Below are 15,526 nucleotides of genomic sequence, written 5' to 3' on the forward strand. Positions count from 1 at the left end.
GAGGCTGGTTTACTATAGCTGAAAATGGCATTTCCTCAACTTTCATTTAGAATAAGAATTCTGAAGACTAAAGAAGCTAAGATTCAATGATTGATTCTACCTAATGAGCTTAGGACATAAGATGAACTAGAGAAGGCATTCCTCAGCACCATCTGAAGTTTTCAGGAAGGCATCTGTGGACATACTGTCAGGGCTCTGCCCAATTCCTCTCAGATCCCTTTTCCCCATATAGAGCAGCTTAATCGTTTTTAGGAAGGCTGCGTCAGATCACTAGTATCCAATGCAGAATGGAGAATGAGCCTCCCCCAACTCTCCTCTGAATTATCAGGTTAAGAAGTCTGGGGTTGGGAGGATAAATACCTCTGCTCCCTCACCCCTTGACCAGGACAACTCTTAGCCATGACCTACACTCTTCCAAAAATCCTCTGTGGCTTTCAGCCCAAGTTACTCTCTGTACAACTTTGCTCAACGTAACACACTTGTGAGACCTCCTTCCTTTCCCTGTCCCAATGCCTCCAAGTTCCTGAAAGCCTTTTTCCTGGAACCATGTCCTAATAAACCTGGAATTTTTATCTCCAAATCCACTTCTGGGTACCAGAGCCAAGACAGCCTCCTTAAGTCCCCACCAAAACTGTCCTCCATCCGTTGAATTTAAAATCCTTCCCTTGGAGATTCAAATTAAAACCACATTGAGATACCACCTTACCCCAGTTAGAATGGCCAAAATTAGCAAGACAGGAAACAACGTGTGTTGGAGGGGATGTGGAGAAAGGGGAACCCTCTTACACTGTTGGTGGGAATGCAAGTTGGTGCAGCCACTTTGGAGAACAGTGTGGAGATTCCTCAAGAAATTAAAAATAGAGCTTCCCTATGACCCTGCAATTGCACTACTGGGTATTTACCCGAAAGATACAGATGTAGTGAAAAGAAGGGCCATCTGTACCCCAATGTTTATAGCAGCAATGGCCATGGTCACCAAACTGTGGAAAGAACCAAGATGCCCTTCAACGGACGAATTGATAAGGAAGATGTAGTCCATATACACTATGGGGTATTATGCCTCCGTCAGAAAGGATGAATACCCAACTTTTGTAGCAACATGGACGGGATTGGAAGAGATTATACTGAGTGAAATAAGTCAAGCAGAGAGAGTCAATTATCATATGGTTTCACTTATTTGTGGAGCATAACAAATAGCATGGAGGACATGGGGAGTTAGGAGAAGGGAGTTGAGGGAAATTGGAAGGGGAGGTGAACCATGAGAGACTATGGACTCTGAAAAACAACCAGAGGGTCTTGAAGGGGCGGGGAGTGGGAGGTTGGGGGAGCAAGGTGGTAGGTATTAGGGAGGGCACGTATTGCATGGAGCACTGGGTGTGGTGCAAAAACAATGAATACTGTTACACTGAAAAGAAATTTTAAAAATAAATAAATAAATAAAATGACTATTAAAAGTTAAAAAAATAAAATAAAATCCTTCCCTTGGAGGTTTTATTCCTTCTGCCTCGGACTTGAACCCCAGTAACCTGCATATCCCCCTCTGAGAGGTCCCAATTTAAAAAGGCTTTCAGGGGACGCCTGGGTGGCTCAGTGGGTTAAGCCACTGCCTTCGGCTCAGGTCATGATCTCAGGGTCCTGGGATCGAGTCCCGCATCGGGCTCTCTGCTCAGCAGGGAGCCTGCTTCCCTTCCTCTCTCTCTGCCTGCCTCTCTGCCTACTTGTGATCTCTGTCTGTCAAATAAATAAATAAAATCTTTAAAAAAAAATAAAAAATAAAAATAAAAAAATAAAAAGGCTTTCAGTCTGGACAACGTAGCCTGACCATTTCAAAGCCACTTCTCAGAACAAATTTACTTCGATTGATAGGAGCTTGAAGCAAAAAAGAGAAGGTGAATGAAGCCTCACAAAGAGGGTGAAAAGCAGAGCACTGGCTAAGCCCTCTAAGCCCTGATTCCCTTCTCTGGGGTCTTGAGGGTGGGAAGGATTCCAGGACCCCTAAGATTCCTTCAGCTCTCACATTCCACATTGTATGAACCTGAAGTAGGAGAACATTGCCAACAATTGGTTCTTTTTAAATTTTGCTAGGCCCAGCTATACTTTTTCTCTGCCCCATCATAGAAATGGTGGATTTCTTTTGCACTTTTGAATTTTGGCTTGTTGGTGGCGGGGAGGAAGGTGGTGTGTGAAGTGGTGATTTGTGGCTGAGTTGATTGATTTTTAATTTGGCAGCTGCTGAGCCAGGAAATAAAACAAAAAACAAAACAACAACAACAAAACCCTCCCCAAAGTAAACAATATAACATACTTGGTTATCTTCCAATGTTGGACTTCTATTGAAATGGATTGAGGCTATCATTACAAAATAAATTACATATCTCTGGTATCTTTCTCAAAACCCTTGGTGCCCTAAACCAGAATAATCTATGGCCCAAAGAAATGTGTGAAATAACAAATGGGGCTTTAAACAATGAATACATCTCCCAAACAGGAGATGCTTTCTCCCCTCAGAAGTAACCAGATCCACAGTCTGACCAATTCCCATCCTAGACCTGAAAAGATGGCCAGATTCTCACCTCTCACCTGGACAAAGCCCCAGAGTAACTCAGTCTCCCTGCATTATCTAGCCAATTTATGCCATGTTTAGACCCTCTGGCCCCTACAAGAGTAAAGAGAAGGAAAAAAAAAAAAAAGCCATCCAAATGAATGCAATCTAAGTGCTCTGGGTCGACCAGTTAGATCTAGGGCCCAGCTAGTTAGCTACAAATAACCAATGGTTTTCACTCCAGTTTCAGTGAAATCTAGAGCACAATGGCAACAAGGACAGAAGTATCTATAGGCCAGGCCCACTCACAAGTTCTAGTCCTTCTGGCAGTCAACCCATGCAAGAAAACCTTCACTATTCCAGAGTAATGTTTTTATTTCTTCAACCATAACTGCTCCTGAGTTCTGGGCTCCTGGGGATAAGCAAAATAGAAGTAACAGCTGGGAGAAGAAACACCTAAGAAACAGAGATGGAAACAGGAAGCAGGAAGCCTGAGAAAGCATAAGCACCATTTTTTTTTTCCCCTGTAAAGGACCAGACAGTATAAATATTTTAGGTTTTGTGGCCCATATGGTCTGTCAGGACTACTCAGCTCTGCCACTGGAATGCAAAAGCAGCCAGGGAAAACACATAAAGGAACAGAAATAGCTGTGTCCCCATAAAATGTTATTTACTAAACAAATGGGGGGTTCTCCTGACACCTGTGTGCCAACCCCTGCTCTACATCCAAGGAATCCTTAACATACACTTAAGGATAAAAACAGTAGTAATCTGAAAATGCAAGAGATGTTGTAAAAATATTACAAGCTGTTTATTTTAAAGTACAATGCGACACCAAAATGCAATTATAGAGGAAACGATGAAATTCCTTCAAGCTTGTTACAATGGGATTTACCACTACGTACTGCTTGTTGTCAAGCCGTAGAAATTTCACATGTTCACCAAACTATTCTAAGGTCAGAGATCTTCTAGTTGCCAGAAGCTCGAACCTTTCAAACTCTTTAAAGCATGGAGAACAAATCCATTACATGTAGAGAATCTGGACTAATGCACTTAAATAACAACCCTATGGCATAGGTATTATTATTATTATTATTAGTGTCCCCATTTTACAGATAAAGTATTTGAGGTTAAGGAGGCTGCCTAAGGTCATATAACCAGCAAGATGCAGGGCCAGGATTTAAACTGATCTTCTTGGCATCAGAGCTCTTAGCACCTGAGCAATAATGTCCTCCATACTCCGTCCTTCTTGAGGTTTGACACTGTAGCCCATTCTCCTTATATTAAGTCTACAGCTACCCTTGCTTCCAGAAGGTCTCTCTGGCCTCATTCTTTTCTTTCTGTTCTATATGTTCCTGGTGGGTTTCCTGTGCTAGTTTCTCCTTCTGGACATCCTTTTAAAAAATGGATATTCTTTGGGCTTCAGAGTCTCCTCTTATTTCCCTCAGCTCTGCAGGCTATGCTCAGGGCTTTATGGTAGTGAAAACCTCATGGGCTCCAAAATCTCCATCTGTGGTCTAAACCTCTTCATTAAGCTTCAGATCCGTATTCCCAACCATAGATGAAACATCTCTATCTCAACATCTCATAGGTATCCCAAACTCAACATATCCAATACTTACCTCTTCTCCCCAAAACCCTCCCTGTACAGTTTATTTGGTAAGTGGTTCCACCTGTACTTGGAGCCCAAAGAGGCCCTGCACCCCAAACACCCAGTTGGACAAGCCATGTGGAAAGGCCCTGAATCCACATGCAGAGTGAGGAGGGCCCCCAAGACCCACCTTGCAGTCATCTCCGTCAAGGTTCCAGGCATATGAATGAAAACAACTAGGACCCGCTGCAGCTCCCTCCAGAACAGACCAGCCCCCCCCCCCAGCTGAACACCAGTGAGGGAGCCCAGTCAACACCAAGTGGAACATAAGATTCACCTCGCTGAGCCCAGCTCGAATATCAGACCCAAAAAATCCTGGCATATAATAAAATTGTGTTCATTGACACCCCCCAAGAGTTTGAGAAGACTGGTTCTTACAGCAATAGATAGCTAGATCCCTTATTCCTTATTATGAACTGAATGTTTGTCCCCTACCCCCACCAAATTCACATGCTGAAGCCCTGCCCTCAATGTGATAGTATCTGAAAGTGGGACCTTTGAAGATAATAAGGTTTAGAACAAGTCATGAGGGTAGAAACCCATGATGGGATTAGTGTCCTTATAAGAGGAGGAAGAGAGCCCAGAGCACCCGTACGCTCTCTCCCCAACCACATGTGGACACAGGGAGAAGGCAACCCTCTGCAAGCCAGGAAGAGTTCTCATCAGGTACCAAATCTGTCAGCATCTTGAACTTGAACATTCCAGCCTGTAGAACTGTGAGAATGAAGTGTCCTACATAAACAGGTGTTTTCTTATAGCAGCCTAAGTCAACTAAGATACTCATTATTACTCTCCATGGATAGAACAATTACAATTGAACCTTAAATGACGTTTGAGCATCCATGAAAAATATGCTCCAACTGTCAGTGCTTACCAATATTGCTTTTATGTCTCCAAGTTATACATCATCTTTACATTCTAGACATCTTCTCAGCTTGTCTCTAGAGCTATCTGAAACTTCCAAACATGCTGATGTCTGATGTCCTTGCCTGCTGGAAGCCTCTAGTGAGTGCTTCTCTAATGATGGAACTTAAACCTTATCAACCTAATTCATTCCTTCCTTCATCTGAACCAAGCCCAGGAGCTTCCCACCACTGAGGAAGACTGCCTTACCCTGGATAGCCTCCTGCTTTTTCCCTAACTCAAATAAGGATAAAATGTCATTTTTCACCACACTTACTCCTATGTCTGCCTGTTGGCCCAAACAAGATAACCACATCATGTGCCTGCTCCTCCCTCCACTAAAATTAGGACATCCCAGTTACCTAAGTGACTTACAGATTGCAACCTGTCATTTTCAGGCATCCCCATCCCTTCCTAGGAAAGGACATCAGGTGTAGACAGAGTCAGTTAGGAGCAGTCATCTTAGTTAAACGCCAAGTTCTGCTTTCTGCTGAAGGAATGTGACAATGTCCCCAAATCTGTCAAGTTAATACCTTGGGCCACAATTGAACCACAAAATGTCCAATTTTCAAGCAGTTGAGATACTGCTGTGTTCCTTGTAAGCTGAGTACTCTAAGTCCTTTCCCATAAAGCCAAGTTACTTGTCCATACCTCCTCCCCAAACAGGCATCCAAGTAGTCTTGGATGATTTTTAATACCCCTGAGATTTTAAAAACATAAGTGGGCTCATTAAGCAGACAAATTCATGACCAGTGACCTACAGCAGTACAATCCTTCTCTTCAGTGCAGGACTGCCCTAAATCTTAGGTACCACTCTTGATCTTAGGTACAAGCATCTGTGAAGCAATTGTCCCCAGAAGCAGGAAGCAGCCTTTCAAAGGCAGGAGCAGCTGGTGGGACATAATGCTGTCTGGCTTCCTGGCACCAGCCCCAGAGTGAAACCTAAAATCATTTTGATTTTTTTTCTTATGCCATTCCATTTTCTCCCCAAAGGTACTTCTAGAAAAAGCAAACTGCTCTAATACAGAAAAGGTCTTTTCCCATTATTAATAAAACTTACTGATAGGTTCACTAGTTCTTTCTGGCTATCGACATAAAAACCCCAGGGCTATAATTCTATCTGGGGGAAGGAGGCATCAGGGTTCAGCATGTCCTTGCATTTCTGATTTTCCAGGTCATCCCATCAGAAAGTGGTCCAGTGGCCACATGACATACAATGCCCAAACTCAAGGGTGTTCGAGAAGACAGTCCCAGAGGGGTTCATTTCCAATGTGAATTTGTCTCTGGGTAGGAGTCAGAATGGTCCTTAAAATAGAAAAGTCAATGATACTGATGTAGGTGGGTTAAACAGATGCTTAGAAATAGGGAAGTTAAAATCAAAAGCACTGGGTCCCATCTGCCTGCAGACTGTAAACCAACACTTACCATCTAGTCCTGGGGAAATTCCTCCTCTAACTGGGCTGGTTGGAGGTTTGCCGGTGGGGAGAGTACCTCCTCGCTTTCTAAGGCACTGGGGGAGACTTCCCCCTAGCTGGGTTTTGGAAAGGGGAAAATGCAGAAGAAGGGAAATCCAGGACAATGGACATCCTAAGCCATAGCCATAGAAAACAGCATTAGGAGGGGTACCTGCCTGGCTCAGTTAGAAGAACACAGTGCTCTTGGTCTCAGGGTTGTGAGTTCAATCCCCACATTGGGTAGAAATTACTAAAAATAAATTTTTAAAAATAAACAGAATTATGAAGTCTAACTCATTATTCCAAAACTTCATCTTCCCAAAGAGAAGTTACCCCAAACACCTGAGAAGCAGTGGAAGGAATATGTTACATGAAAGAAAAAAAGACCTGGATTTCAGCAAAGTACTACCTTTACCTTCTGGAATTATTCCTTCTAAGATGTCTAAACTTATAGTCCCAGCTTTCTCTTTAGGTAAAAATAAGAGGAATAGCACCCACCCTTTCCTTAATCTCGAGCACTATGATTATATGAGTTCTTCAGAAGAATATGGTAGAAACTCAAGGGGATTTTTACTGAGTAGTGTTCACTCTGCCCCTCCCTACATCAAATTTTAAAACTAATGGAAATTCTGAGCCCTTGCCATTAAAATAGCAAAAGATAGACATCATTTATTGACTCAGTCCTCATCACTCTCAGAGCATATGGGGCATGAGACATCTTGTCAAACATATGGTGTCCCAAATGTAATAGTGCTAAATATTTAATATTCCACAATGGTTTACTGTAAATCAAGTTGTGAAGAGTTGTAGGCAAACCACCAACTCCCACAGCAAAGGTAAGTTCCACTTCAGCTTTTCTAACTAACTTAATTTTCTGTTGATTAGCCTTCTATCCAAATAATTCATTGGTTTTAGTTTCCATGGAGAAAAAGTACGTGATCTGGTAAAACCACCAATACTGGTCAATTCATCTCTCCTTAAAATTCCTGTATCAGCCTGTCTTTGTGCCTCTAAGCTCATTTTTCTAATTATCCAAGGCTCGCACTTGTCTCCCCAAAGAACGTATTAATGGCCATCCTGTCTTTGAAAGAAGTTTTGAACATTTCTAGATTTTAGACTTCCTAACCATGGTTTTATTTCTTCATATGACTGCCTCACCTAGACCGACCCAATGCACAATAATTATAAGAATCACAATTAAAAATAGCATATCCATGTACTCAGTAGATACCATTTGTTAAACTTTATCTTGAATTCCCACATCAACCCTACTGGTAGGTGTTGTAATCTGTTTTAACCATCGGAGACTTGGAAAGGCTAAAGGTCACACAGCTTATTGAGCAGCAGAGGTGGGATTTAATGTACATCTTTCTGAGTGCAAAGTCCATGTGGTTTCGTGTAGCAACTACTCAGCAACCCAAGTGGAAGCTATGTTCCCACTGAATCCTCAGAATCAAAAGTCTAGAAAAGGCTATGATGCAGGGTGGAAAACAATGATCCAAGCAACCCTGTAAGCAATTTAGAGGATACATCAGATAAGACAGTTTTGTTTTGAATGTGGTCCCCATTTTTTCCACTAATCTATTACCCAAATCCGGACACTAAAAATGAAGCTCACCCAAGTCAAAATATAAAGAACAATGAAACACATCAACCTAAACACTTCTTTTTCACTTAAAAAAGTAATTCTATGGGGCGCCTGGGTGGCTCAGTGGGTTAACCCGCTGCCTTCGGCTCAGGTCATGATCTCGGAGTCCTGGGATCGAGCCCCGCATCGGGCTCTCTGCTCAGCAGGGAGCCTGCTTCCTCCTCTCTCTCTGCCTGCCTCTCTGCCTGCTTGTGATCTCTCTGTCAAATAAATAAATAAAATCTTTAAAAAAAAAAGTAATTCTAGACATATGAAAAAGGTACAAATAAAATATAACCACCCTCCTCCCCTAATGTTAGCATCTTCCATAGCCAGCGTACAATTATTGAGATTAAGAAACTAACACCAACACAATGTTATTAACTGAATTACAGACTTAAACTGGAGTTCACCAGTTTTCCCAGTGCCAGACTTTTCTCTGTGCCAGAATCCAATCCAGAATCCCCCAAGGCCTTAGTTGAGAGTTACACAGTCTTTCCTTTTCTTTCATGACCTCAATACTTTTGAAGAATATAGGTTAAGTTGTTTTGGAGAATGTTCTTGCTTCAGGCTTTCTTATATTTCCACAAGATTTGAATGAAGTTATGCATTACTGGGAAGAATACCACTGCGACAATGTGCCCTCCTCAGTGCAGGATAATCAGGAAGTACATGACGTTGGAATGTCTTCTCCCTGGTGATGATAACCTTGATGGCTTGATTAAAGGGGTGCCTGCCAGATTTCTCCACTATGAGGTTAGTCTTTTGCCCTTTGTAATCAAAAGATATCAGAGGGGCAGGAGGGAGAAGTACTTTGAGACTATACAGGCATCTTGTTTCTCCTCAAATTTCTGCCCACTAACTTTAGTATTCATCTATGAATCCTCTATCACAACAATCATTGTGATATTCTCTCATTCCTTCTACACTTACTGACTGGAATTTGCCTGTAAGGAAGAGCTATTTCTTCTCCCCTTTTATTTATTTATTCATATACTTACGTCCATATGACTCATGGATAGTTTACTTTATGGATTATAATCCAATACTATTGTTATTGCTTTTTTGTCTCTCTAATATTCCAGTTTGGGCCACTGGCAGTTTTTTTCAGGTTGGTTCTGTGCCATTCTAGGGACATTTTATCTTTTGAGCAGTTCCTTACTTTCTGGCACCACAACATGCTCCAGGCTCATCTTGTGAGGTTCCTGACTCTGCCCTAGACATGCCCAGACATGTTTCAAAGGAGCCATATCAGAAAATGATATTTAGAAACCAAGATCTAGGGGTAGGTGTGCTCATTCCTACTGTGGTGTCATTGCTTTTAGGCCATCTCAGAAAACGGACCTTGGAACTATGCACATATGCATACTAGCCCACATGCACACGCACATCTATATTTCTGTGTCTATGTATATATTTTTTGAAATAATATGAGTTCATACCAACATCTGATTCCAGTTCTAAAGACTTCCTTTAATAGCTTATCCAATATCTCCCCAATGAATCAAGAAAAATGAAAACAACTTATGCATAAGTGGTTTCCAGATATTATCTAGGCTAAGGGTCAGCAAACTATGGCTAAATGCCTATTTATAGAAGATTTTTACGGAAAAAAGTTTTATTAGAACACAGCTACATCCATTAATTTAGGTATTGTCTACATCTGCTTTCCACTAGAATAAAATAATTTAAAAATTATGACAGAGGTTGTATGGGTCACAAAGTGAAAATATTTTCTATCTGGTCCTTTACAGAAAAGGTCTACAAATCCCTGGTATAGGTTATGTTTCACATTTTCACTTGGGAGATGGGTGGAAAGAATGTGGGTTCTAATACCATCCTTCCACCATTATTTACTAGCCATGTAGCCTTAGACAAGCCACTGATACCATGTACCTCAGATCTCCCCTTCCTTATAGTGTTGTAGGGAAGACTAGAGACCATGACAGTAAAATTCTTGGCATATGATAGATGTTCAACTAACGGTAGCTAGAATTACTTCTGAAGGTTGCTAGAGTTTAGGATGGGATTTCGCACAAAAAGAATCTATATTCAGTGATGGGTAGATGACTAATATAATCTACAGAGTCTGTTGGACGCACAGGGAACTCAATACTCCCTCCATCACTTACTAGTTGTGAGACCTTGGGCAAGTAACAATATCTTTGAATCTGTTTCTCCTTCCACAAAAGGGTAGCCACAAAAAGCTATGTTTATGAATATCTTTATGCCATGGTAACCAACACCAGTCTGAAGACCAGAGCTGGGATGGCTGCATCAAAAGTAGAATCAGGATGTGCTAAAATACATGTTCCTGGTCCTAGCCCCAAGGATTCTGTGTCAGGAGGTCCAGAAGAGGGTCCACACTCAGCATTGTTAGTACACCCCTAAGGTAATCTTGTTACAGGGCCAGGTCTGGGAACCACTGTTAACAGAAAATGTCACACGAATCCCCTCTGTGATCTCATGTCAGTCCTACAGCCTTACTAGTATCCTGCTACCTTCTTCTCACTCAGGTAAATGTTTGCCCCATTATAGAGTTCCTGCAAGTGCTATAGGAAAGTGAAATCCCTTTCTGAGCCACTGCATTGTATGTGTTTAAAGATTAGATCCTACTGGACTCTAAAATCTAAGTATGATTCCCCATGTTTCAGAACAAAATCTAATCTTTTCCTTAAACAGCCTGCTCCTTTATAAGAATACACTCTGTAAGCCTCTCCTCGTTGTACTGGATCAATAATATGAAACTAAGAACCAAGTGGGACTGTGGAGAGGGAAGAGGGGAGTAAAGATGACCAGGGACACCAACAGGAGGAAGGAAAATTAAATAAGGTAGAGTAGACTTGTCGCCTAATCCCAGACCACACTCAGCTGACCCTTTCACACACACTGCCCTGTTTGTCAGTGAGGAAGGCTAAAAAGCAGAGATCAGATCAGGTATAGGGCCTCCTAATCCATAGCTGGGACCCACAGCTAGGTTGCAGGGATGGGAGACCCCAGGTGGTGTGAGCTGGGATGAAGATCCCTAGGACCTTTTGGATGTGAAGGACATAGATCACTGAATCCAACATATGTCATGAATACATATATATATATGTATATATATGTTGGTACAGTACCCAAATCAAAAGGCAAGATTCCCCTGCTCACTCTTATAAAAATCAACAGATACAACAAGGGCAGGCATATCCAGGAACAAGGATATAACAGGGGCTGTCAAATTTATTGGTGTTCAAATAGCAGCTTTCAAACTATCTTAACCTTTCATCTGCCAAGAGCTTTTTCTTAATTGAAATGAAATTCACATAACATAAAATTAACCATTTTAAAGTATACAATAGTATTTAGGACATTCACAATGTCATAAGCACCACTTACATCAAGTTCCAAGCATCTTCTTCACTAGAGAAGAAAACTTTGTACCCTTTAAGCAGTCTCTCCCATTCTCTTTTCTACCAATAGCTTTTTATAGTGAGAGGTGGATTTTCTCCACAATGAGATTTTATGTAGTCACTGTTTGTTTGTCAAATCTTCTCAAAGACACAGGAACTGGGTGGGAGCAGCTTTTTGAAAAAGTCTAAGGTAAGTTTTCCTTTCTCCTACCCTACCCAGTCCAGTGGAAACAGTGCCAACATTTACACACAAACACACACAACACACACACACACACCCTGGGCGAGTCAGTTTCAAGTGATCAATGACCATGAGAACAAGAATACATCATGAGTGCTCTGAGAGGAACCTCTTTGGTCACCCACAGCAAGAGTTACTCCCCCAAATGGGTCTAGACAGAGAGTGGCTCTTACCCGCTGCTTCTCTGGGTCCACATAACGAATGCCAAAATAGTCCTTCTCCAGCAAGCTGTAGTAGTTGCAGATGTGGTCAATAAGAAACTGCCCTTTGGTCTCCCTCTGCAAAAGAAGCACATTTAAGTTTCAGCCAGAGCTCTATTGTACATTCATGTCTAAAATGTGTCTCATTCACCCCTTAGGTCTGCACTTAGAAAAATGGATTAGCTCACTCCAGTCCCTCAAGCAGGGACTTCTAAACTCTTAATTACAATCCACGGTGAAAAATACATTTTTACCCTGTGAACCATCACACACACACATACACACACACACACACACACACACAGAGCCAAAGGAACACTAAAAAGAGAGCCAAAGAGACGCCAAACAATACCCCGCATAGATGCAATGTATTCTAATGTGTTCTATTTTATTCTGTTATGGACCATTTAATTTTTCGAAAGCTATTTATGACTCAGAGCACTGGTTTAACAACTCAGTACCTAGTGGAGACCCACAGTTCACAAACCCATACACAATTCCACATAGAGTGCACCTGAATGTCATAAGTCAGTATGTGTTCGCTCATTCCATCTTCATAAAGATCCTATGAAGAAGGTCCCCATTTTACATCTAAAGAAACAGAAGCACTGAGAGGCTCGGTAGCCCACCAAAGTCACACAAGCTGTATAGAGAGCAAGGCAGCACTTGGCCCAGGCCACCAAGCTATAGAATCTGGGCTCCTACCACACAACTTTGTCTCCCCAGAGATGCAGTGAGTACACTGCAACTTTGCTAAAAGGCCCAGTCTGGATGCTATGGGACTACAGTGAATGACGTTAGGCAGAACACCCTGCCTCCCACTGGGCAAGGTAGAAACCCTTCTGCTTTGGGCCTCAAAGCCAATGCATCACATCCATAAGGGACATGGGAGATGGTGAGGTGAGGGGGAGGACAGACTGGGACAGGCCCAGGTGACCTCAGGCAAACTCTCCAGCTGTTTCACATGGGCAAAATGATTTGGTTACTTTTCCTTCTAATTCTGTAAGTGAGAGATTTGTCAGCCAAATCTGACAAAGATGAATACCATTACCACAAAACCCTGTTAATAGCAAGGACTCTCCAAGCCCTCATCAAGATATCTGATAAGATTAATTTCTGCTTCAATCAAAGTTGCTGACAGACCCATGGAATATTTTACGGGTGGAATGTGACCTATAAAAATAAATGAAGAAACTAGAGATATTAAGTGAGCCACTCCTCCAATCCACTAAAAATAATCTTGGAAGAGGAGGTTGATCTTTGTTACATGACTATCTTTTCATTAGAAACTACTAACATCAGCTCAGAAAGTTGATGAAAAAGCCACTCACTGGTCTGAGAGGCACTGCACTGAATAAAGGACAGGGACATATGAGCACATACTGTTATATGAAGCCCCAATTCTCCTGAAATCACATGGAGTTTAATTCTGAATAATCTTTGAGCCTTTCCTTCATTTCTAAGAGAAACCATCTAATGTAGCTCAAAAGGGACAAAGCATCGAAATGGTTTTTTGATTTCTCTAATTGTTTTTAAACCTGGAAGCTCAAATGACAAGCTGTATCTGATGACAGCTGGATCTAATGCCCACAATATAATCAATGGATTTAGTTCCTTTTATGGATTCACTCTGTAATGCATCCACAGTTAAGAGGCTGATGAAGAATCAAATCACTGGGCGCCTGGGTGGCTCAGTGGGTTAAGCCGCTGCCTTCGGCTCAGGTCATGATCTCAGGGTCCTGGGATCGAGTCCCGCATCGGGTTCTCTGCTCGGCGGAGATCCTGCTTCCCTCTCTCTCTCTCTCTGCCTGCCTCTCCATCTACTTGTGATCTCTCTCTGTCAAATAAATAAATAAATAATCTTAAAAAAAAAAAAAAAAAAGGAATCAAATCACTGAACATAGCGTGCGAGTCTGTCATTCTGTGATTGGATTACCAAGCTCTCTGCATTAGGACTTACTACGGTGGACTGCCCCCACCATATGCAAGACCCACAAGACATGTGGGTCAAAGCAGCTCTCTGTAATGATGTGGGATTGAGCAGAACTTGATTGTGCCTGACAGCCAGAATTTTGCCCTGAAGATGTACTTAGAAGCACAACAAAGATTTTTTTTTAAATGATTCAACTCATCAACCAATACATACTCTCATACTAAGTAAGACCCTTGTGAAAAGGTAATGCCACTGTAGACATTGTGTTGAGTGGAATACACAAGTGGAGCTGAACTAGAAATTGATGCCTTCCACAAAAGCAGGTGAGGCCACTTTCCATGCTTCCAGGCCACCAGGCCCCTGCTCCTGGAAGCGCTCCCCACAGACACAATACTGCCTAGCAGTGGCCACAGCATCACCCAGGAGCGAGCCCGTTGCCAACACAGAATCTTGGGCCCAAGCTCCAGACTAACAGAACCTAATGTGCCTTTCAGTAAGATGCCCTGGTTTTTCACATGTTCATTCATTTTGAGATGTGTGGGCCTAGCGGAAAATCCCCCATGAGTGAGAAGTGCAACAACTATACTTACCCGCAGATGTCACAGGGGCGGGGGGGGGGGGGCATTTTCTCCATGGAGAATGGTCTATGTCTCAACTTACAAAAATGAAAGTGTTTTCCAATCTCGAGAACAAAAACTGCCCTTGCATCTAGAGGCTGCCAGCCAGCCTCATCATCTTGAGCTGCTCTGTGTCGCTGCTTCATGCCAAGAAAGCCAGCCTAGAGCCTCACGTTACGCTCTGCTCTGCCTGGAAATCTGAACCACATTCTTAAGGCATTTAGCTGTCCCATTATTATCATTTCTGTGCATGAAGCCCAGTTCTTGTGCTAAATAAAAGACCACCTGGGCCTGGGCCCAAGGGTCAGAAGAGCTCATTCAGGGTCAGGTGTGTGAGGGGGTCCAGCTGCCAGTTCCACACACCTCAAGGCAGAAGAGGGCCCTGCGGTGAATACTGGCTCTGTTCCCAACTCCCACTTGTAGAACTCTGTGGAACTACTCAAATCCTCTATTGCTTCCTCCTGAGCTTTCTGAGTAGACGTCACTGTTCACCACCCTGCCTGGCACACTGGAGGTTATCAAGTGAGTAAATGAGGCATTGCTTTTTCTCATGGAAAACCTGCGGTCTAGGAACAGAGAGTGAGCCTTTGGAAGACACAAGTCCCCGGGGAGATGGAGAGTCCACACACAGTGGAATTAGCCAACTTTTATCAAAGACTTCAAGGTCTATGTGGGAAAGTAGTTTTCAAAGATTTCAAGAATAAGGACTTCATTTTTTAATGTCAAATTTTTGTTTCTCCCCCAAGACAGCAGTTGTCCTTTCAATACTGACTAAACAAGGGAGGAGGATTCAAACAGCTAATATAAGTTCTTTAGAGCTATTACCTAAGTCATGTTTTATCATAAAAGTAGCACGTAGGAACGACATTAGGACATAAGCATGTGATCTGTGCCTTAAGAAAGTGCCTTAAGGATAGACTTCAGATGTGGTCTCTAAATAAGGTTATACAATAGGTCTCAGAAATG

At 42.3% G+C, this 15,526-nt stretch overlaps 1 protein-coding gene across 2 annotated transcripts in view; it reads right to left on the reverse strand.

The window, feature by feature from the left end:
• The window catches only part of FRMD3 (FERM domain containing 3), a 312,093-nt gene that overhangs the window by 154,660 nt on the left and 141,907 nt on the right, over window positions 1-15,526 (reverse strand). For both annotated transcript variants that reach the window (XM_047698971.1, XM_047698969.1), the window contains exon 2: window positions 11,984-12,088. In XM_047698971.1, coding sequence (XP_047554927.1) covers window positions 11,984-12,088 — 105 coding nt within the window. The remainder of the gene's footprint in view (window positions 1-11,983; window positions 12,089-15,526) is intronic.

Source organism: Lutra lutra, chromosome 13 (assembly GCF_902655055.1).
Source record: "Lutra lutra chromosome 13, mLutLut1.2, whole genome shotgun sequence".
Taxonomy (NCBI): domain Eukaryota; kingdom Metazoa; phylum Chordata; class Mammalia; order Carnivora; family Mustelidae; genus Lutra; species Lutra lutra.